Below are 21,625 nucleotides of genomic sequence, written 5' to 3' on the forward strand. Positions count from 1 at the left end.
TTCCACTCAGCCATAAAGGTAGGCCTAGGTGTTACAGGTCTCTAGGAACAGAGTAAAAAAAACGCCTTTTTATAAATAAAAAGGATGTTGCTGAGCTAGATCTCTACACAGAGGGCAACGAAGTGGTGAGACAACAGAGAATAATAGTCACGCTTGTCTAATCGCACTGTATAACACAGTCATTAGAAGATAAAAACTTCTACTACACCTCCTTGACTAACCACTGGGGCACTGTAAACTCAATTTCCCATGCTTACTCTCTTCCCGTGCGTACGCAAGAGCCTCAGCAACGTCACGGAAAGAGGAACCAATAGGAGACGCCTGAACTTGGAGTAACACGTCATTCTAGTAAAGTGCAGGAGCCGGCTGGCAGGGAGTGATCCCCTCACCGTCGTCTTTCTGTCCTGTACACTCGTCTGCTTTTAATGCTGTACTTTGTTTTGAAGACAACAGACTCTTTAGCTCTTGTCTAGACCCAAGGCCAAGCTGATATAAAAGGTAAGCACTCGGCTTAATTTTGCTCGAAAGTAGACCGCCCGTTTCTGCTTTCATTCATGAAGGGGCAGGAAGTGGGTCAATGCTACATTCCGTTAGCTAACCCAACGTAGCGTTAGCTTGTAGAGGTTTGAGCGAAACGTAGAGACATTTGGCAACAATGATTATCAGTAACGTTTGCTGATATTTTAAGTAGGTTTCTACAACCACCATCATCGTTGTACAGAGTTTCGCGTGCCTCATCTAGGGAGTAGGCGCCACGAAAGCGATTATATTTGAATGATTTAAGAGCAGAAACGCTGTTCTCGACAAATACCAACCTTCACTACTGGGGTTTTATCAGTGATGATACGTGGCCTGTAACTTAGCCTATCTTTAGCCTTAAAGCTTATCACTGTATAAATTGCTTAAAATGACGATAGTGATTTCCTTAATATGAGTAAAGAACATTTCTAGGATCCTTTGTACTTTCAGCTGAAAGGGGAAACTGGCACCAAATATCCCCCAAAACACCACCCAGTATGGCCAGGCAAAGGTCAAATTCCCTAAGAAAAACATTCGATATAAGGCATCTTAACAGTTACTTTTATGATCGATGAATCTCCTCTCTGTCATGTCTTCAAGGTTCTTATTTAGTCCGACCAGCTGTCCAAAACCTAAATATATTTAATTTGACATAATGACAGAGAAAAGCAACAAAATCCTCCTGCAGAAGATGGAACTAGGGGAAGATGTTTTTTTGTTAGAAAATGTACATGAACATTTTAATGAGCAATTGATTATTAAAATGCAGGGCTAGATGCAAATAATATTTTAGTGCATGCCTGCATTTTTGGCAGATGCTTTTTAAGATACAGAGAAATCGATTACTACTTATTTCATTTAATGCCATCAAAAAGAAACAAATCCATCATTTGGAACAATCTGGAATAATACTAGAACTGAAATATTTAGTTAAGGAATTCCTTAAGTAACAGAAATTTATGAAGTTGGATTACTGAATATTTTGTAATAAACATTCATTTATCAAGCAGAAATGCTAAACATTCAATAGTTTTTCTTTTAAACTGGGAGGATTTACTTCTTCTCTTTGTCTTATCTGATATGTCAATATTGGGTTTTTTTGGACTGTTGGTCATACTAAACGTCATTTGACGATGTCACATTGGGCCCTAGGAATTAGTGATGGATATTTCACTTTCACTTTATTTAATTTTCTGACATTTTTTCTCCAAGCAATTATTACTTAAATAATTGAGATTGATAGATAATGAAAATAATCAGTAGTTGCAGCCCTACCTACAGGAGTACACAGTTGATTGGCTTAAAGAAGTATAGATCATATTGCGCATCCTGAAATGTTATGCCTAGCTGACAGCAAAAGATTAAAACTATTGTTTTTGTCACCTTTTCAAATGCACCTTTACAACCCTGCTGCGATATTGTTCTACTGCTCAGGGAATATAATAGCAGTGAGAAAGAGGGAGAGTATTCAGTTGCTACAACAGGATCCCTGAAGGTGCTTTGCCAAAGGCGTCACTGATGTTTCACTGACACACCAACAAAGGTGGAGCCTAAAAATACCACTGGGATTCCTCTGCGCTACACTCTTTCTCATCAAAACGTGCTGGACAGGTTTCCTGATGTTACATTTTGTGCGTCATGCTTTCCAAAATCTATGACCTATTTTAGCACAACAGAGAAAGGAGCGCCTGTATAAAGAGCAGTGTAGAACACAAGCAGTTCACTGCTGCTGGTGAAAAGCAGGATAGGGTTTAGACTACCAGTGTCACTGGGACTACTTCTACTGGACTTAAAAGCTCACTGTGGTCTGTTTGGCTCTTTCTCTGCTGAAGCTCTGTGATGGCGACCTACCAGGAGTTCATCCAACAGAATGAGGACAGGGATGGTGTGAGATTCAGCTGGAACCTGTGGCCCTTCAGCCGTTTGGAAGCCACCAGGCTAGTGGCCCCAGTCTCCTGCCTCTTCACACCACTAAAGGAGAGGCCTGACTTGCCACCTGTCCAGTATGAACCAGTTCTGTGCAGCCGGGCCAACTGCAAGGCAGTGCTCAACCCACTATGGTGAGTGAAATAGAAAAACAATGCCCCTGCGTACAGATGTCTGCTTCTGAATGTTTTCATGAAGGATGTGAGTATTAAGTGTTAATTTTGTCTTATAGTATAATTTAGCAACTATTTTATAATTTTTTACATGGGAATTGTTTAACCAATTTTTTTTTTTAATAATTACTAGGTGTGGTACCTAAGCAAATACACCTTGTATAGCCCACTTTTCAGTTTCACTCACATGCAGACCCTAAATTGTTTTGATCCCTCTTTTACAGCCAAGTTGACTTCAGAGCAAAAATATGGGCGTGCAACTTCTGCTTCCAGAGAAACCCAGTAAGTAGTGACATTCACAGCACAATTTAGTGCAATTAAAAATGGTTGTCATAACTTCTAGTAGTTTTCATAACTCAGCGTGGACTAGCTACATTCCTTTATTAGGCTGGTTGATCTGGCTATTAATCTCTTTGTCTCTCTGCAGTTCCCTCCCTCTTATGCAGGAATATCAGAAGTGAACCAGCCAGCTGAACTCATGCCACAGTTTTCTACCATTGAGTACATAGTACAGGTAAATAAATATTACATATATGTATGGACTCTGACCGTGGCCCTATGCATGGAGATTGCATGTACTGAAGATGTGCTGTGCAAATGTCTATATAAACAATTTCCGACAATGGCTTCTGTAGGTACCAAAGCTTAGTGTATCCTGTTGTGGAAATTGTATATTGCTGGTGAGGGATTGAGCAAATTATTGAGATACAATAAACAGTTGTCTTTGAAAAATTTTTATTAATAAAAGAGAAGAAGCAGAGAAGTACTACAACACATATAGCTGGTCCAAAGACCTGCTGCCCAGGGCAGCAAAGGGATTTATAATCATTTACACAGTCTAGGTTTCTGTGTTTTGGGGAACAGAGATCTTCTCCCGGCCTTGAATGCACATTCAAGCACAGGAGAGGAACAGCAAGAGAGGAAAACACTAAAACAATATCACTGCTCTGACCTAAACCCTAGTAAATGTGGACAGACTAACATAAAGAGTATAATGATAAAGAAAATTAATAATGAGAGAAAAGGTTAAGGATGAAAAACAATATATAGATATGTACAACATAAATAATAATAGTAGTAATAAAAATAATAATAATAATAAAAGAACATTTATAAAAGATTAAATGTAAGAGGAAACAATTTTCTGCCATTACATAACCTTCCTCGCTCAACTCTTTACAGCGTGGACCCCCGACCCCTCTGATCTTCCTGTATGTGGTGGACACATGTTTGGAAGAAGAGGACCTCCAGGCCCTAAAGGAGTCCCTGCAGATGTCCCTCAGCCTGCTGCCACCCAACGCTCTGGTGGGCCTCATCACATTCGGACGCATGGTTCAGGTTCACGAGCTCAGCTGCGAGGGGATCGCCAAGAGCTACGTGTTCAGGGGCACCAAAGACCTCTCCTCCAAACAGATCCAGGTGGGGACAGGCATAGGACAAACTTTGAAATCAGACAAATTAAGAGATTAAAATATACCAGTAAATACAGGGAAAGCAATTACAAGCCCTTTTGATGGTTTGACATTCCCAAATATTATATAGGTAAAATGTGTTTTTACTTTTTTTTGTGTGTTTCAGGAGATGCTGGGTTTGATGAAGCCAGCAGCATCAGGACCACAAGGTCGCCCCGCGGCACCTCAGGATGCTGCAGCCCCTTGCAGGTATGGAGGAGCATTAGCACTCCCTCCCACTTGTCTTTCTCAGTTAATGGCTTCCAAAAACTGAAAAATACATAACCGTTGTGATTCCACAGCATTTTGCTTTTCTTGCCTAAGGTGTGTTTGTGTTCATGTTCAGGTTCCTTCAGCCCGTGCACAGAGTCGATATGAATCTGACTGACTTGCTCAGTGAGCTTCAGAGAGACCCGTGGCCTGTCCCTCAGGGCAAACGGCCCCTACGCTCCACTGGTGTGGCACTGTCTGTTGCTGTCGGTCTGCTAGAGGTACAATACACACAGATAATATTAAGTGGATTATTAAGAATATTAGGAATATTAAGTACATTAAGTGGATGCAAATAATGCCGGACTATGAATATGCTGTACTTTACATCTGTGGTTTAAAATGACCGTACCTATTGTCAAACACACACACACACACACACACACACGCTTCATGGTAACCTGAACTTTAGCCTCTTCAGGACTGTTCAAAAACGCACACACTGCATGATAACTATCATCTGCAGAGACAGTACAAATGCTTTGTCAGTTCAAAGGCTGGTTCCTTGTTTGCCTTTGGTCTTTTCTTGCCGCCATCATTATTCCCTCTTCTGCTGCTAATCTGCGTGATTATATAACTGACGCAAGAGATCGTTTGCCCGCAGCACACTCTTTCAGTAGATAGGAGATGAGTCCTGATAAGAATAAATTTGGCTCTTTCAGTGACTCCAGATCCACTATTTTTTTCCAGTATTTAATTTGATGAATGGGTCTTTTACTATAAAGCAGAACTGCAACAGTTGGTTAGCGCCCACTGTTAGCTGGCTTATTTAGTTAATGTCCTCTGTGAATGAAATGAATGAGGTCTACATAGAACTTTATATCAAATGGTCAAATTAAAAGCTCCTTCTTGTGGCTTTGTTAGTACATGGCCTGCGTCCAAATCTTTCACTGACTGGCTTTCCCAGACTCCTGGACTATGGACTTTGTTCTAAGTGTTGGCTGTGAGGTCTGCCCTTTGCTGAAAGTGATTCCCTAAAATTCTCATTCTCATTCAGACCTGTTATATGCTTTATACATACATTCAGTTAACCTGGATTTCTGCTTTTGTCATTTAGTTTAATTTAGTTTAGCATAACAAGCTTGTGGTGGTAAATTGTAACTGGAGCAGAGGTGTGCTTTACAATGATAGGCACGCTTATCTGAAACCCGATCCCCCTCCTCTTTTTATCCTCAGGGTACATTCCCCAACACGGGGGCTCGTGTGATGCTGTTCATCGGAGGGCCTCCCACCCAGGGCCCAGGCATGGTGGTGGGAGACGAGCTGAAAACCCCCATCCGCTCCTGGCATGATATCCAGAAAGACAATGCTCGCCATTTGAAGAAAGCCACCAAGGTGAGCAAATGCAGAAACTGTCTGGGCATTTGCAATAGTACTTGTGTTTGAGTTAAATCTTCTTTTTATAAATCTCTAAATTCTTTTGATTTTGCAAACTCTCTTTTATGACTTTTATGAGTCAAAAATATTTCATACACATCATTCTGCGGCACCCTTGATCTCAATAGGTCTTTTCCCCCCCGGTTAAATAAATTATAAATAGAAACTGAGGGTATGTTCGCTGGTTCATGTCTTTTTGTCTGTTTTTTTTGTGTCATAAAGTACTATGAAACCATGGCCAACCGCTCAGCAGTGAATGGCCACTGTATTGATATCTACGCCTGTGCCCTAGACCAGACTGGACTGCTGGAGATGAAGTGCTTATCTAATCTCACTGGGTACGTCAGCACTTAATGTTTAATTGGTTGAAGGTGTGAGATTATATTAGTCAAACTATTAGTCATGTGTGATTCATTACACATAAATACCCCGTTAGGATTCGAAACGATTTGTTATAATGTGTTAACAGGGGGCACATTGTGATGGGAGACTCCTTCAATACCTCCCTGTTCAAGCAGACCTTCCAGAGGGTCTTTAGTAAAGACTACAATGGAGACTTCCGCATGGCCTTCGGAGGCGTCCTGGAGGTCAAGGTAAAGAAGTGATTTAGTCAGAATGAAAACCCTGCTTTGCTGTTTAGTATTGCTTAGTTCAGTTCTGTGATTATTCGTTGTAGAAAAATGTATCTTGGCTAATCTGATATCAGCTGTCGTACAAGTTGAATTTATGTTGTGTGTCTTTCTGTCCGTATAGACATCAAGGGAGCTAAAGGTTTGCGGGGCCATTGGCCCGTGTGTTTCACTCAACTCTAAGGGTTCCTGCGTTTCAGAGAACGTGAGTCACTGCCCCAGATTCAGATTCCTTCCTTTCGCTCAATTGAATTGTAATCTGAGAGCTGTTCTTCACTTTCATTCATCACTATATGCTCTCTGTTTTGTATAGGAGATGGGTATTGGTGGCACAAGCCAGTGGAAAGTGTGCAGTCTCAACCCCTCCACCACTTTGGGCATTTATTTTGAAGTGGTGAATCAGGTAAAAAAAACACTTGAAGCTTGTGAGATCTGATGGGATCACTGTAGGCTGATGGAAGTACAGCCGCACATCAAACAAGGGAATAATTGTGATGAAGACTTTGTTTAGGAAAACTCTATAAACAATGTCTTTGTGTGTGTGTCCCCCCCCCCCCCCCCATGTTGTAGAAGGCCAATTGTTAGGCTCAATGACAGAAGTGATGGACAAAGTAGTCTTACTGTCTCTACTGTTTTGTGTTTGTGTAGCACAATGCACCAGTCCCCCAGGGTGGCCGGGGGGTGATCCAGTTTGTAACCCAGTACCAGCACTCCAACACACAGAGGAGGATACGGGTCTCTACCGTCGCCAGGAAGTAAGACTCTGGATTTATTGTTGGAGCAGACAATGTTTGTTGATTTATGACAGGCAAGACCTAAAACTGTACTTTATTCCATTTTAACCTGGAATATTATTATCATCAAGCTAGTTTTTTTTGCATAAAAGACTGACAGAATGAGTTTTCATTGATGATAATGAGCCTGCAATTTTGTCATACAAGTGACAACTAGAGTCAACGTTGGCGTCACTAGAAAAGATTTTTCCATTGCTGCAATTTTGTGGCGACGCCTTTACAGACCTGTGCGCGTCATTCACACCACACCCACGTTCACCTGCACCTCTCTGCTTTCCCTGCACCCTTCCTCTCCCCACCAAAGCTGGGCAGATGCACAGTCCCAGATTCAGCACATTGAGTCGTCGTTCGACCAGGAAGCGGCTGCGGTGCTCATGGCTCGCCTGGGAGTCTTCAGAGCCGAGTCGGAGGAGGGACCAGATGTCCTGCGTTGGCTCGACAGGCAGCTCATCCGCTTAGTGAGTGACACACCTGCAACACGGCACGCTACCTGCGACAAGAGGAACAATGCATAGTTGGCATAGTTAGCATTGGGTGATATAAAAAGCAGTAAAACATCATTCTGTTAATGCTCACGTATTGTTATTCCTGTATGATGTTCCAGGTCATGCAAGGTTTATTCCATGATGTGTTCGATGTCTAAACAATGTTTTGTCTCCCTCGGTTTCAGTGTCAGAAGTTCGGCCAGTTCAACAAAGATGACCCTACATCCTTCAAACTGTCGGAGTCTCTGTCTCTCTACCCACAGGTGAACCTGCCTTTTAGTGGAGTAGAATTTTCTTTATTTAATTTAATTTTTTAATTGTCTTTATCAATCTGATTTAAATGTGACTCTAATTCTATCACTTTCCTCAGTTTTAATTCATTTGCATTAGAACTGCATGGTTTGGCAGGTTTTTGATTACAACTTTGTCTTCCGCTCTCCTCCCACCTGCAGTTCATGTTCCACCTGCGGCGGTCGCCCTTCCTGCAGGTGTTTAACAACAGCCCTGATGAGTCGTCCTATTACAGGCACCACTTTGTCAGGCAGGACCTGACCCAATCCCTGATCATGATCCAGCCCATCCTCTACTCATACTCCTTCCATGGGCCACCAGAGGTCAGCCTCACACACTCTACACCATTATGATCTAAGCTAGAGGAGCATCTGGTATTCCCTAGAAGCTTCAGAATGTCTTCATGATTAATGTTTGTTAGTGCCGATGTATTTGGTGAGTTGTTTCAAAATGTGTCCTGGTCTGTTCTCCTCAGCCCGTTCTCCTGGACAGCAGCAGTATCCTGCCAGATAGAATCTTGCTGATGGACACGTTCTTCCAGCTGGTTATCTACCATGGAGAGGTGGGGCAGGGCACCACTGACTAGTAACGCATCTATTAATTTAGATTTCCAGCAGGACAACATTTCATAAACCCCATTAGAGAACTTAAGTCATTCATCTCGTTAATTATCATAACGTTATTGGTGAAACAGAAGGCTTCTCTTAATGCCGTCGTTTTCCTCTTTATTTGTAGACCATAGCCCAGTGGCGAAAGGCAGGCTACCAGGAAATGGCAGAGTATGAGAACTTCAAACAGCTGCTGCAGGCTCCACTGGACGACGCCCAGGAGATCCTACAGACACGCTTCCCCATGCCGCGCTACATCGACACCGAGCACGGAGGCTCACAGGCTCGCTTCCTGCTCTCCAAGGTCAACCCATCACAGACCCACAACAACCTCTACGCCTGGGGACAGGTACGGCCTATTAAGATACAACTTGCAGTGTTTCAGCTTTTTATTCTTAAATAGATTTAGCTGTGAATATATCTGTGGCAGCCTGAAAGTAAGATTATCAAGAGAACAAGATCTTGCATAAGATAATCCTAATAAACGTTTTAACGCAATAAATGTGTTTGTTCATTAAAGTGATCATGGGATCAGAGTTATGTCCATGAAGTGAGTCAGTAACCACTATTGTTGTCTTCACTTGCTTCCGGTGCATCTACAGGAGTCAGGAGCCCCGATCCTCACTGATGACGTCAGCCTGCAGGTCTTCATGGACCACTTGAAGAAGCTGGCAGTTTCCAGCTCTACATAGACATCTCTATTTCACCACAAAGAGAGGAGGAGTGATCCAGCATTCCCGTTCTGATATAGGGATCCATTAACATTTCCCCCGTTTGTGTAAAGGAGCCACACCCAGAGAGTCTACTGTATGTGCTTGCTTAATTTTACTGTGCTTTTTCTGAACTCATTATGTAACATTTCCAAGCTGCAAAAGAAAGGGGGGGGGCAGCACATTGCCAATAAGAAAACATCTATGACATCTGTGCTCACTTCATTCACTTATTTATGAGAAATGGCTCAAGTACTCCAGAACCAGATTGTTCTCATGTAAGAAATATCAAATGCTCTATTTCTCTTTTATATTTGATATTACCTCTGACTTGCAGAATAATTAGACTAATAACAGTAATAACAATTTTTGTTTTCTTTGTATGTTTGTCCAAAAAAGTGTCTCTATTGCATCAGACTTGGTTTTAGGTGCTGTTTAAGAGAACATGTATATGTATTTGCTTTGTCTATAGCTGAATATGACATGACTAGAATTTTATCATTAATAAATTATAATGGTACTTCTGATGCTGTTTAAGAAGTGTTCACAGGGCTAATTGGTCTTCACATTGATGGCTTGTTAATCAGTTTATTTGACAATGACCTATGGAGATAAAATCCTACATGGATTATACCTAATGTGTTTTCCAAGAAAATTCCCTCTGAATAATGAGGATTAATGTTCTGAGGAATGGAAGTCAATCACATCAACTTGGCTGTTTTCAATGACGAACATTGATAGATTTATTAGACTTAGACACTCTATAGTTTAGTCCTCTCATCCCATCTCATTCACCATCTGGTATTTTGCACCCGATGACTGCCCAAGTGTCTTTGTAATCAAACTTGAATACACTGTAAGACTTTATAAAAGGGACAGTTGCTTGATTTAGATCCTGTCAGGATTCTTAATGTTATCCATATAAAAGCATGTCGAAAGGAAACAGATAGTGTTTGTGTTGTTTGACCTTTTAGGCCATTGCACAGTTGAGTGAATCCATTTTTGATGCATACATACAACAGAAGTCTGTTCTATTGAAGTGCAATAGTGAGCAGTTGTGAGCTCAGCTGATGAATTCATGCGTTAGAGGTGTGTGTACTTAAAATGATTGTGTTTCCTGCTCTGGATTTCCACATGGATGTCAGAGTTTACCAGAAATCCTCAATTTGTACACCGGGCATCTGTTTGTTTATGTGCAGCAGAAGGAAACTAATTGACTGATTACGTGCCAGTGTGTGCGAGGAAACTGTCACAGTGTGTTTCCACAACAGTAGGTGATGCGTCCTTTCTCCCTAAACTGTCTTTTTGTCATCCATTGCTACTGTACATAAAGTCCGCACGGAATGCAATCCTAATCATAAAACCACTCGCACACCATCTACTGTCTGTACTACTGTAAGCTGATTTCAGAGCACCCAGACAGTGTGATTTCGAGGATCAGTGAACAGCAGATTATGAAGACTAATCCTTAGGGGCTATCTGTTTAGAGGCAAATTCTACTCTTAGCAGCTTTAAGCGGAAGTTGCCACTGAAATACAAATGAAGTCTGTCTGTCAAGAGCTTAGGCCTTTCAACGTGGCACTCTGAAGCCACATTATGCCCCCAAGGTTTTCAAACCTAAATGAAAGATGCTATGCAATAGGTCTTAATCTCTTTTGACATGGATACTCTTGCACAATAGCAGAAGCTCCTTTTAAATTAATGCATTTTTCCAGGTTAAATTGGAGCAGTTGCGTGTGATCTGATGCCATACTGTACAGGAGGTGAAATGATCTCATAAAGGGAAAATAATCATGTCTTCATTTTTTCTGTGTGTCTATATACGTGGTCATCTTGATGCATGCGAAGGCTGCAGCTGTGCACGTTCAACGATTTTCAGAGTAACAAAAGAAGATTAAAATGTCTTTTAGCCCACTTTTTTTTGTCTTCGATGATCATTCATGATGGTCAAGTCCATGTTATTCCCAAGCTTAGGCAGAGCTGTAAGGAAATGTGTCCTCTTATTATCTCTATCAAATCCTAACAGATCAGTTCTAGTCCAGCAGCCAGTGAAATCCATTCTGGCCTATGTCCCAGATAACTTATGTAAGATTTCTATATACAATATGTCATAGCATGTTTATATAACTATACTACTGTGGCCGTCTTCTCTAATAATAGTAATTGTAATAATAATCTTTATTATATATGTAATCTGGTGCTGGGGACTAGAGAAACCTGATTTCCGATGGTAGAGTTCTCCTGGAAAACATTGATCTCTCTGCCATGGGAGTTGCAGAGTTGGTGATAATTCTCTGTAGGTTTGTCACTACAAGAGACTCCTTTTGCATTACACTTAGTAATTTTATCCAATAATATTGGATAATTATTAAATATACTGATTATAGTTGCTTTAACCAATAGACAGCCAGTGGTGAGATTTTAGAAAACAGGTGATATGTGCATGTAGTAAGGATCCTGGCTGCAGAAGTTGAGGTTAACTGTAGCTATCAAGCCTAATTATTAGCCTGGCCATAGCAATGTCCTTAAGTGGCAGAAAGCTATTTTGGTGGTTTTCCTAATGTCAAAATAAAATTCAAAGAATTACCCCACATAGAGTTTAGATAACACCCTTTAGTCTCAGTTCATTGGAAGCTAAAAACTAAACGTGTCAATAAGTGTGTCAGAGAGCCTGAACCAGGATTATGAAGTATATTTTCAATAACTTCAGTGTGTTTCTTGAGGATAAGACTACCACATTCGAAGATTGTGTTTGTGTCATATGTGGCCCCCCACACTGAAACGCTTCAGATTCACACAAATAGCCTGAAATTCAAATGAAATATGTACATGACGTGGAACTGCCTCTTCTGAAATGTGGCAAACTGAATTATTCTCCTGCCAAAAGCTTTGGTGGATGTGTGACATTTGCTGCAGCAGAGCACTTACAGTGTGTTAACGTGAGAGCACTGGATTAACTGCTTGTTATTGCTACAAACTCAGGAGACAGCCTATCACCATCCACATGGACGTCATAAGCACTGTTTACCAAACTGTAGCCAAGTATTCTGACTTGCAGTATGCTGCTGATATTCAATGCAACTCTGGTCAGCTGTTGGCACAAACCTCTAAGTGATTTTAGAACACAGAGCACTTTTTGAAGCTTTGAGACGTGTAGAAGGGTTTACACATGGAGTGGGTAGTCATGATTTATCCTGCAGTATTTCAGTGGGTCTTCTCCTGGAATATTTTAACCATTACCAAAGCAGTTCAGTTTCCATTGTCTTTGCTACATTTTTGACCGGTTCTTGACTATGGTGATCTGAATGCATCTGTAGTGTTTGCACACATTAGACACCACATATCACAGTGCAGTGAAGTTTTTTACAAACTGTAAAGCCCTCACTCATAATTGTACACTTTACCCCAGAGTTGGTTGGCCATCCCTGAACGCTCAGAGACTCAAACATTGCTACTTGTACATTTATAAATCCATTCTGGGTAAACCATCATCTTATATTTCCACCCTAATACAACAGAAATCTGACTCTAGCTATCATTTGAGGTCACAAGATCTGGTCTTGTCTGTTCCAGGTGTACTGACGGCACTGGGAAAGAAAGCTTATGTGTGCTCTGCTCGCGTGGAACGAACTTCAAAAAGACTTGAAACTAAGAGAATTGGTCTCTATGTCAGACTTCAAAGGAATTATAAGTACAATGATGAATGGGGTGGCTGGTACTTGTCAATGTGCGTAGTAGTTATTTTAGAGTTACCTTAATTGTTTGATGCAGGTGAATAGCTGAGACTGATTGCAGAAACTCTGGGCACCTGGGCTAATTGCCCTGTAGAGTATTTGTAACGCCTTATTTTCATTCTTAGTGATAACGCTACTGGGCTGAAGTCACAGACCTCCCTGCTAACTCACTACCCTCAGTTTCGCTCCACAGGTTCCACCTTTGCCTTGGTTTATGGACATTCTGTTTTATTTGTAGTTTATTGCACATTACGAACACCTTCGCACACATTTTCTATGCATCCATCCTCCTGCCCTGACATGACTGAAACCACTGATATTCATACCCCATACTTTATCACCTTTACATTGGCACTAGTCTTAATTTGTCTTATTTTGAGTTGAAAAAATCTATTTTGTTAAATGTTCACCGTGGTGTCTCCCTTTTTGTTGTGGCCTTGAGCCAGGTCATAACACCAACTTTACATAAGACCATGGTGGTAATTACCCACAGTATCACCAGCAGCTTTTTCAACCGTATTTGGGGCAAGTGTTGGCCTGATTTGTCACTTTCCATGCTGAAGCTTAGCCTCCGGAGCTGAACATGAAGGCATGCTGCTGAGGTAACAGAGATGCCAGGCCTAGCTGGCCTCATTTACTCCAGGGTTGTAAACACTGTTTGTACAGAGGCTCAAATGATTTGTATTTTTAGCTCTTTCTCACACAGAGGAATCATGGTACTCATGGGAAACGTCTTTGAAATGCCAACTTTTGTGTTGTTTCTGTAATCCAGCAAAGATCAGATTAGAAAACTCGCTTCTCTGCAGGCTCTCAGTTTTGTATAGTCACCTCGATTTCTCACAGTGTGCAGAGCTCAACAGACCACCATCAGTGTGGTCAGTAGCAGCAGCAGTTCAAATGCTAAATTATGTAATTTTACTTGGTCAACCTGCGTATCATGGTTGCTTCTGTGACTACAAATAGAAATTAGCTTTTAGCTATATCTGGTATAATTCATGATTTGTGCATTGTCCCTGCATTGTCACCAATAAAACTAATAATCAAGAGTTTTTTAATAACTCTAAGTCAAAATCAAAGTAAAGAGTTTAAAAAATAGAACATTTTGTATAACCTCAAGGAAATCTTCCCACGTTCAAAATCAGTAGAGCGGTTTATGCAAAACAAGCTGTGTATGAATTGTTATGGGACTTTATTCTTTGATGTTGAGTTGCTAGAAAGACATTAAATAAATAATTATAAATAATAATACATTTAAATAATATATATAAATGTATGAAATTTTCAAAGTACATGTCCCAGATGTTTGTACCATGAATTGGTTTCTGATACCTGGGTTGCTGGAAAAACACATCGCTCCATAATTTCATGTATGGGACAGATGTAAGAGAAATACATTATTTATTCTTGGTAATAACTGAATGAACATTGAATCAATACTAAGTTTCGTCTGTACAGTATTACATAGTCAGCCACCACAGCAAATCCCACAAAGGAAGATGTCCAGATTTCAAAGTAAAGTTCAAAGTCGCACTTTACTTTTCTAAACTAGACAGAGAGAATGATTATACAAAGGTCCCTTTACTTCTCACGAGGAAGAACTTGTGAAAATAGTTGCTATTTTATACTAACGTCTTGTGCGGCTCCGGAGGAACCTTCCAATATTAAAGAAAAATAACCCTGGTGATATCATCAGGGTTATCGTGGATTGTTCTTCAACCTAAAACTGAATGACTGTGATACAAACTAGAAGTGAAGGGTTTAAAGATGTGAACATTTAAGGGACAGGGCGAGGGTTTTCTACAAGCTGCATCCTTCCTTTTTTTATATGTCTCTTTTGAGTGCCCCAGCTTTATTAAAATATTCTGAAGTAGTCACCAAATGTAAGTCCCCTCAATGGGCAATTTTGTTCAATTCTGAAATCCTCCACTGGAGTCTGGCTGCAGATCTTGTTAAGCTGTATGTTGCTTAGATTTTGACGTTTTAAGTTTTAAGTGGTAACTTTTGTTCTACATATTAACTGGCTGATAATCGCCCTGCAGTTGGTACGTTGTGTGTGAGCGATGGGGAAAGGAGAGGCTGCCTCACCCTACAGACAGAGAGGGTGAGAGCGAGTGAAAGAGCGCGTCACAAGAAAATCCCGCACTTGATGCAAGCGTGCGTCACATTCTTTGACAACGTGATATCCTATAGGCAGGAGACTCGGGGGGCACCGCGCGAAACAGAAAGGTCTAAAGAAGAAAGTGTGGCACTTTGGCACACAGCTGAACTCAGTGTGGGGTTGCTGTCTGTATCCTGCGCACCAGTGGAGATGTTTGGTAACTGGAGAGCGCCAAATAGGACCTCAGCAGGTGTGAAATTAGCCGGGGCTCGTGCATCTACTACAATTTGGCACCCATGAACTTTTCGGCCCTCCGCGCGCCGCCGCATCTTTCCCGAGGACAATGAAGGCGAGTGGTCGATGCAGGACCCTTCTGTCGGTTAGCTTGAACTTTTTCGCCCTGTTTTTCTCAATTACAGCGTTTATAACGACTTACTGGTGCGTGGGGACCCAGAGAGTCCCCAAGCCGAAGTGCAGCAAGCTGCGGACACACCAGTGTATAGACTACGGAGTGAACGAGACAGACCCGAACAAAGTGGTGTACAGCTGGGAGACCGGGGACGACAGGTTTCTGTTCCGACAGTTCCATACAGGCATCTGGTTCTCGTGCGAGGAAAATATCCACGATGAAAGTAAGAGCAAAAGGTGTGTGTGGAGGTGTGTGTAACTTACTTAGCTAGTTTAACTTTGTATCTCCCCCAGGCACCGTTATTTGATGCACAATGAGGCAATTTAATTTTTGTAAATATGAAATATGAATGAAATCGTTAAGATCAGGGAATGATCAAAAAGAAGGCTTAATTTAGAAACACTTTTACTATCCTTTTATTTATAGCCTATTGATTTGAAAATCTATTTGATAACAATTTGGGACTATTCTTACTATTTTTTGGAATATCGAAAATTGCATTTCTCTCCTGTAGCCTATTATTACAGGATAGATCATAATTGTCCCCATATTCACTGTTTACTTAAATAGACAGCAGGGTATTTTCTGAGCCTACATAACCACTAACTCACCATTCACCATTCAGAACTGAATATACAATAAACAAATTTTCACCTCTGAAAGTCATTTTAACTCCCTCATTTGCCATAATGGAGCACGCAGTTCAAATGGAGATTAGATTCTCTTTTGAGTTATTCCACTTCATGACAATTTCAGGATAATCTCCTTCAATTTATATCAGCCTGAAATTGCAGGGATCTGGTAAAATTGCTTTATCTGTTTTAATCTGGCATGAAATGCAGAGCAAACAGTGCTCACGCTTCAGATTCAATATTGTACTCGGACCAGGGTTTGAAGTGGGTGGCTGCACAGCACTTGATAGGGGCAGGATGTGATTGCTTCACAGCTTAAGCCAAATGGAAGAGAAAAAAGTGAATGATGTTTGCACAAGCTTAATTTCTTCACTCATGGAAATGAAATAGGAATTTGATCACATCGGAGTATAGTCATTTAATAACAAGGGGCTTAATGGGGGGACATGAGTTGCAAAGGTAATTCATTAACAAAGACCACACCTGCAAAGATGTAGATTTAGAATGGTTTACTCCATGTTATTGAGTGATGGATTGAGGATCCGGAGGGAGGTCTGAGGGAGGCAGGGCTAAGGGTCGAGGGGTGATGGATGAGGGGGTGAGGGGAGGGAGAGTGAGGGCTGAAGGGATGAGGGGAGGAATGGGGTCCATAGATGTTGGATATCATAGTCTGGTATCTGCTGGCGGGAAGGTGGGTGGGAACCCGAGTTAAGACTCTGAGTGGGGGAGCCATCTCTTTGTGGGTGGGTGTGCAGAGCCCCCGGTTCCTGTATGCAGACAAAGAGAGAAAAGGGAAGGAAAAGAGGGGGTTTGGGGAGGGAGGTATGTGAAAACTGAGTCAAGGGGAATTGAAAATGTGTGCTTAAGAACTTTATATGCGGAAATGGGTTCAAGGTATGGTCAAAGGTTCCAGAATATAGTTAAAAAACTTCATAATGTGCATCAGAAGATGTGATCAGGCTAGACTACTGCACTTTGATCCACCATTCATCTGTAAACACCACACTGACATCTGCTTATAACTGTATTAATATTACATATTGTTATGATGCTCAAGACTAAACATGAACCACACATTAGATTATTCAAAATCTCATCAAGTGGCTGTGGGGGGGGGGGGGGGCTGAGACAGCTTGACTTAATAAGGATTATGTAACAGGGGGCCTTGATGAGTTTTTCTTCAAAACAGCTGTTGCCACCCTCGTTCCACCTGATTAAAGAGTTCCACTTACGTCAAATCCAGCGACACACTCCGCTCGACAGATGACAGTGGGAAAACATCACATCTGCAGGAATGTGCCGTGTCAAGGGTCATTTTTTCATATCCAGTTTGTTAAACTGACACAAGACCTCATTATGTCTCACGGTGTGTTGAAGGTTTGACCGGCACAAGTGTTATTACGGTGCATCTTCTTTCTTTTTTCTATTCTATCATTGTAATTCTATGCAAAGTATCTGTAATAGGACAAGAAGCAGATGTTGAGCGGCTTTGGCAACACACCAGCTGGTAGAAGGCCAAAAAGCTGCATTTCTGACACATCTGCCTCTTATTTAACATTCTATTTATTCATATTTGGTAATCGGGCGGGAGGTCAGACTCTGTCTGAGCCAATCCAGTGTAACACACCGGGACAGAAATTGAGAATTAAACACAGATTAGGACTGGAACTGAGGCCTGTATCAGTTCAGTGCTAAGAGCATTTATTTATTCAGTTCTATTTGTCAATCATAAACCGGTCCCTTCTGACCTTAGCTCTTGAAAACTCTTCCACAAGCATATTACTGACTTATTTTTGAAGTGCCACATAGTTAATGCAACATAAAGTAAGTGGCTAAAGATGCCACTGCTATGGTACTGACAGCTGCCATGACAATATGTTATTTTTCCTGCTGTAGGTGAGAGATGCCGAAGCTTCATCGACTTGGCCCCTGCCTCAGAGAAAGGTGAGTGTCCACTGCTCATCAGCAGGATGTCCAATCAAAAGTTCTATATCAGGCCCACAGAGGAGATACTCATGAGACAGTTACTACCTGTTTGGTGGAAACCACTTTTTAAGTGTAATTATGTCAAACCCATTGTGCTTGAGGCCTGGTATGAAGTCAGTAAGAAAGTAAATGTATCATCTTTATTAAATTTCCTTTAAAAATCTTCAAGTTGATTATTTAGACAATGACAGCACAAGGCCAGAACTGGAACTCTAGCCCTAACAGTGAAGATGCACAGATGCAGCCACACACACATTTGATGCTAACTTTTAGGATTTTCAGCTGTGTTGACGCTGTCATTTGAGAAATGTTCACTTCCTGTCACTCTGTGAAGTGACTGAATAGCAAAAAAGACGAGAGGCAGACTGCAATGGAGATGCAATTACACTTGGCGTGATTCACTAGGGAGCTGAATAAGATTTGGAGTAGACTGCTCTGACATCACCTATCAGCTGCCTGAGGAATCACTGAGATGTTGGATGAAATCTAAATCCTCCACTTGTCTATTACATGATCAGTGTCTGTTTTAAAAGTGATGAAAATATGAAAAGTTCAATGTAATTATTGCCCCTTTGTACATCGGCCATTTTGTATAAGTGAAGCTGTGCTACATTTAAAAGGACATGACACAACATGCAATCTCTGACATGATGGCAAGCGTGGTGGTGTTGCTTGGTTTCACATACAGTACATGTATGCTATTCACCTACTCTTAGTTATTGTAATATAATGTATACTATAAGTTACATCATGCTATGATATAAAATGTTAATATTTGATGTTATTATAATCAAATGTGCCCGTTTCGCAGGGATGCTCTGGCTGTCGCTGGTTTCTGAGATGTTGTACATTGTTCTGCTGGTGGTGGGCTTCAGCCTCATGTGTTTAGAGCTGGTCCACTCCAGCAACGTCATTGATGGACTCAAGCTCAATGCCTTCGCTGCTGTCTTCACTGTGCTCTCAGGTATATTAGATGTTTTATTCGAAAGCCTTTCAGTGTTTTTATTGCCTGGGATACCCTGTAGTCATGATTCTTTTCCATATTTTTTTTTTCTGTAATGATCAGGAATAAATACAAACAATATTTAAAATCTATTACATAAGAGTGTGATAAATAACAGTATGAGTCATGTTGTCAAGTCATAAGTTTAAGAAATGTCGTGGCTGACAAGATCCGATGGAATTAAAGACTATATTGGGGGGGGTCAGCAGATTCTGTGCAAAAAAGCTCAGAACAATTTAGAATGAACAAGCTTAAACTATTCTGGATGGGGATTTAAGGCCATCAAGATTGGCATCGCATTTTTTCAGTGTGGTTACATGTATCTATATTTGTGTGTGGATGAAAAGATTTTACTGTAACTCTGTACTTGTGGAAACAAATCATCCTATTTATAAAGAAGCCTTTGTATATGTCACGCAGTCAGCCAACTAACCACATATATTATTTCAGGTCTTCTCGGCATGGTGGCTCATGTGATGTACACACAAGTCTTCCAGGTCACAGTCAGCCTCGGTCCACCCGATTGGAGGCCCTACAACTGGGACTACGGCTGGTCCTTCTGGTACGACAAACTCAAAGATCATATTCATACTATTTTTGTTTACCAATATCATACGCAGCACAGCTATAGAAATAAAGTTAAGTCAACTCACCCATTAGGAGACCAGATAAGGGACTCCATTCTGCATGTAGCAGCGGCTGTAGCTCTGCTCTCACCTCTCCCCAGCATCACTGTCTCTAATGAAAAAATCCCAAAGCTCTCATGTTACGGCAGGATTAGGCTTTGGTGTCCAAAGCCCAGATACAGGCGTGATTGGAATTGCATAAGGGGATAATATTTCACTCCTTTACAATACGGTCTGTGCTGAAAATTCGTGATAGAGGCAAAACAATTCACAACCTTCTCTGGGCATTAACCGACCTGCGTGAACTGTACATGAGGCGGTGATTTGAATATTTGATCTGACATGTGGCCCGGCAGTGATTGACACTAATCTCAGCAAACAAAAACACTGAGGGAAAAATGGCAAAATGCCATTTGGGTGGGGTTAGTCACACATCACAAAAGCCTACAGCAGAGTCACCACATGTGCAGAATTACAAATTGAATTTCCCTTTGCTCTGTTTTCTGTCAGCATGGCCTGGGCGTCCTTCACCTGTTGCATGGGCGCATCGGTCACCACCCTCAACTCCTACACGAAGACCGTCATCGAGTTCAGGCACAAACGCAAGACCTTCGAGCAAAGCATCCGGGAGGAGCATGCACGTGAGGCTTTCGGATATTTCCGGGAGCACCCGGTGCACTCCATCACCAAATCTGTGGAGGTTTATTCCAGCCAGACCCCAAAAAGCATCAGGAGAACTCCCATACCTGTTGACTCTCTGGACCTGAGTGACATTGCAGCATCTTTGGGGGAAGAACAGTGCTGAACGGGACAGGACAGTAGGCAGTGGCATTTCTCTGATGGATGGAAGCACCATTCTCCATATCCAGTCTGTTCAGTACGGGATGAACAACTAACAGGATTTCAGACTAAATTATTTGCTCCATCTGATACATTTTAACACAGCCTTATTTGTGAGTGTGTTGTTGGCATTTGTAGTCACAGAGCTTCAAGTCACGTAGGAGCTACAAACTGGAAGTAGTCTCATGGAAGATGGTGTTTTCTCTAAATAGAGTGAGGGTTTCTCAGATGCTAATAGCCTTATTAAACATGTTTCAGTCAATTAATAAATCACTGCAAAGACAGGCTGACAGTTTACCTCGTCATACTTTACAGCAAATGAGGTGCCTACATCATGTACATTGTAAATAAGTTGTGGTGTGTAAATGTGCAGTATGTTTGTACACAGAATGGTTGTGGAATAAAGTGTATCTTTTTTTTTTGGATGTTCACAATCCGTTACATTTATTCTCTCATGACGCCCAAGCAAGCATTTGTAACACTTTTCATTAAAATGTGCAAACTGCAGAGAAACTTCTAACATGACCTTTGTAGCAAAGTTTACATTAACACTTATAACGACACAATAGCAATTAGCAACAGTCTGTATAGTATCACTCATTTCCAGTACAGTATGTTATTTTCATTTGATGTTTCTGCTTTGATTGGAGGAAACTAAATCGTCAGTGCTGTGAAAATGTTTCTTTCAGACGAACATGCTTGATTAAAGTCCATCTCCATTCCACTATCCATGTGTTTTGGTTATTGTTATTTTCAGGGGCTTTATTTCCAATGTCCCCCTCAGAACCACTTTATATATGTATATATATATATTCATTCATTTTGGATGTTTCAATTGGGGAAAAGGATTAGATGTAATTTTACTCATTTTTAACAAGATAATTAGACTTTTTTGTGTAAAAACCATGTCAGACACACAGCAGAGTATTTTTTATATATCTTTTTATATCTTAAAACATGTCTGGAGGGGATCTTTATGCCTATTGAACCCCTGGCCAAGAACAAAGTTTGAGATAAAATTTGTGTGATGAAACCTACAACTCAATGCTTAATCTGTGGCATTT

The 21,625-nt window shown here is 41.1% G+C and overlaps 2 protein-coding genes across 2 annotated transcripts; both read left to right on the plus strand.

Moving 5' to 3' along the window:
* Window positions 1-339: 339 nt before the first annotated feature.
* Window positions 340-10,176, plus strand: sec23b (SEC23 homolog B, coat complex II component). The gene is made up of 19 exons (XM_046047929.1): window positions 340-498; window positions 2,352-2,579; window positions 2,843-2,900; window positions 3,046-3,132; window positions 3,801-4,037; window positions 4,197-4,279; window positions 4,416-4,560; window positions 5,516-5,674; window positions 5,939-6,054; window positions 6,186-6,309; window positions 6,470-6,550; window positions 6,659-6,748; window positions 6,994-7,100; window positions 7,444-7,597; window positions 7,810-7,887; window positions 8,077-8,238; window positions 8,391-8,477; window positions 8,651-8,872; window positions 9,126-10,176. Exons 2-19 carry the CDS (start codon window positions 2,359-2,361, stop codon window positions 9,213-9,215), a joined length of 2,301 nt encoding a protein of 766 aa, XP_045903885.1. The 5' UTR covers window positions 340-498; window positions 2,352-2,358; the 3' UTR covers window positions 9,216-10,176.
* A 4,984-nt stretch (window positions 10,177-15,160) lies between these two features.
* Window positions 15,161-21,288, plus strand: LOC123970475 (germ cell-specific gene 1-like protein). Its single transcript, XM_046048526.1, has 5 exons — window positions 15,161-15,697; window positions 18,003-18,050; window positions 18,904-19,056; window positions 19,546-19,657; window positions 20,232-21,288. Exons 1-5 carry the CDS (start codon window positions 15,409-15,411, stop codon window positions 20,524-20,526), a joined length of 897 nt encoding a protein of 298 aa, XP_045904482.1. The 5' UTR covers window positions 15,161-15,408; the 3' UTR covers window positions 20,527-21,288.
* The last annotated feature ends 337 nt before the right edge of the window (window positions 21,289-21,625 follow it).

The sequence above is a fragment of the Micropterus dolomieu genome, linkage group LG04 (genome assembly GCF_021292245.1).
Source record: "Micropterus dolomieu isolate WLL.071019.BEF.003 ecotype Adirondacks linkage group LG04, ASM2129224v1, whole genome shotgun sequence".
NCBI classification, from domain to species: domain Eukaryota; kingdom Metazoa; phylum Chordata; class Actinopteri; order Centrarchiformes; family Centrarchidae; genus Micropterus; species Micropterus dolomieu.

Bases quoted from the DNA above. Each gene is read 5' to 3' on its own strand.
- LOC123970475 (XM_046048526.1), top strand. From the start codon at position 15,409: ATGAAGGCGAGTGGTCGATGCAGGACCCTTCTGTCGGTTAGCTTGAAC. The intron at 18,051-18,903 runs GTGAGTGTCCAC...CCCGTTTCGCAG, and splicing joins GGCCCCTGCCTCAGAGAAAG to GGATGCTCTGGCTGTCGCTG. The intron at 19,057-19,545 runs GTATATTAGATG...ATATTATTTCAG, and splicing joins TGTCTTCACTGTGCTCTCAG to GTCTTCTCGGCATGGTGGCT.
- sec23b (XM_046047929.1), top strand. From the start codon at position 2,359: ATGGCGACCTACCAGGAGTTCATCCAACAGAATGAGGACAGGGATGGT. The intron at 8,239-8,390 runs GTCAGCCTCACA...TGTTCTCCTCAG, and splicing joins CCTTCCATGGGCCACCAGAG to CCCGTTCTCCTGGACAGCAG. The intron at 8,478-8,650 runs GTGGGGCAGGGC...CTTTATTTGTAG, and splicing joins TGGTTATCTACCATGGAGAG to ACCATAGCCCAGTGGCGAAA.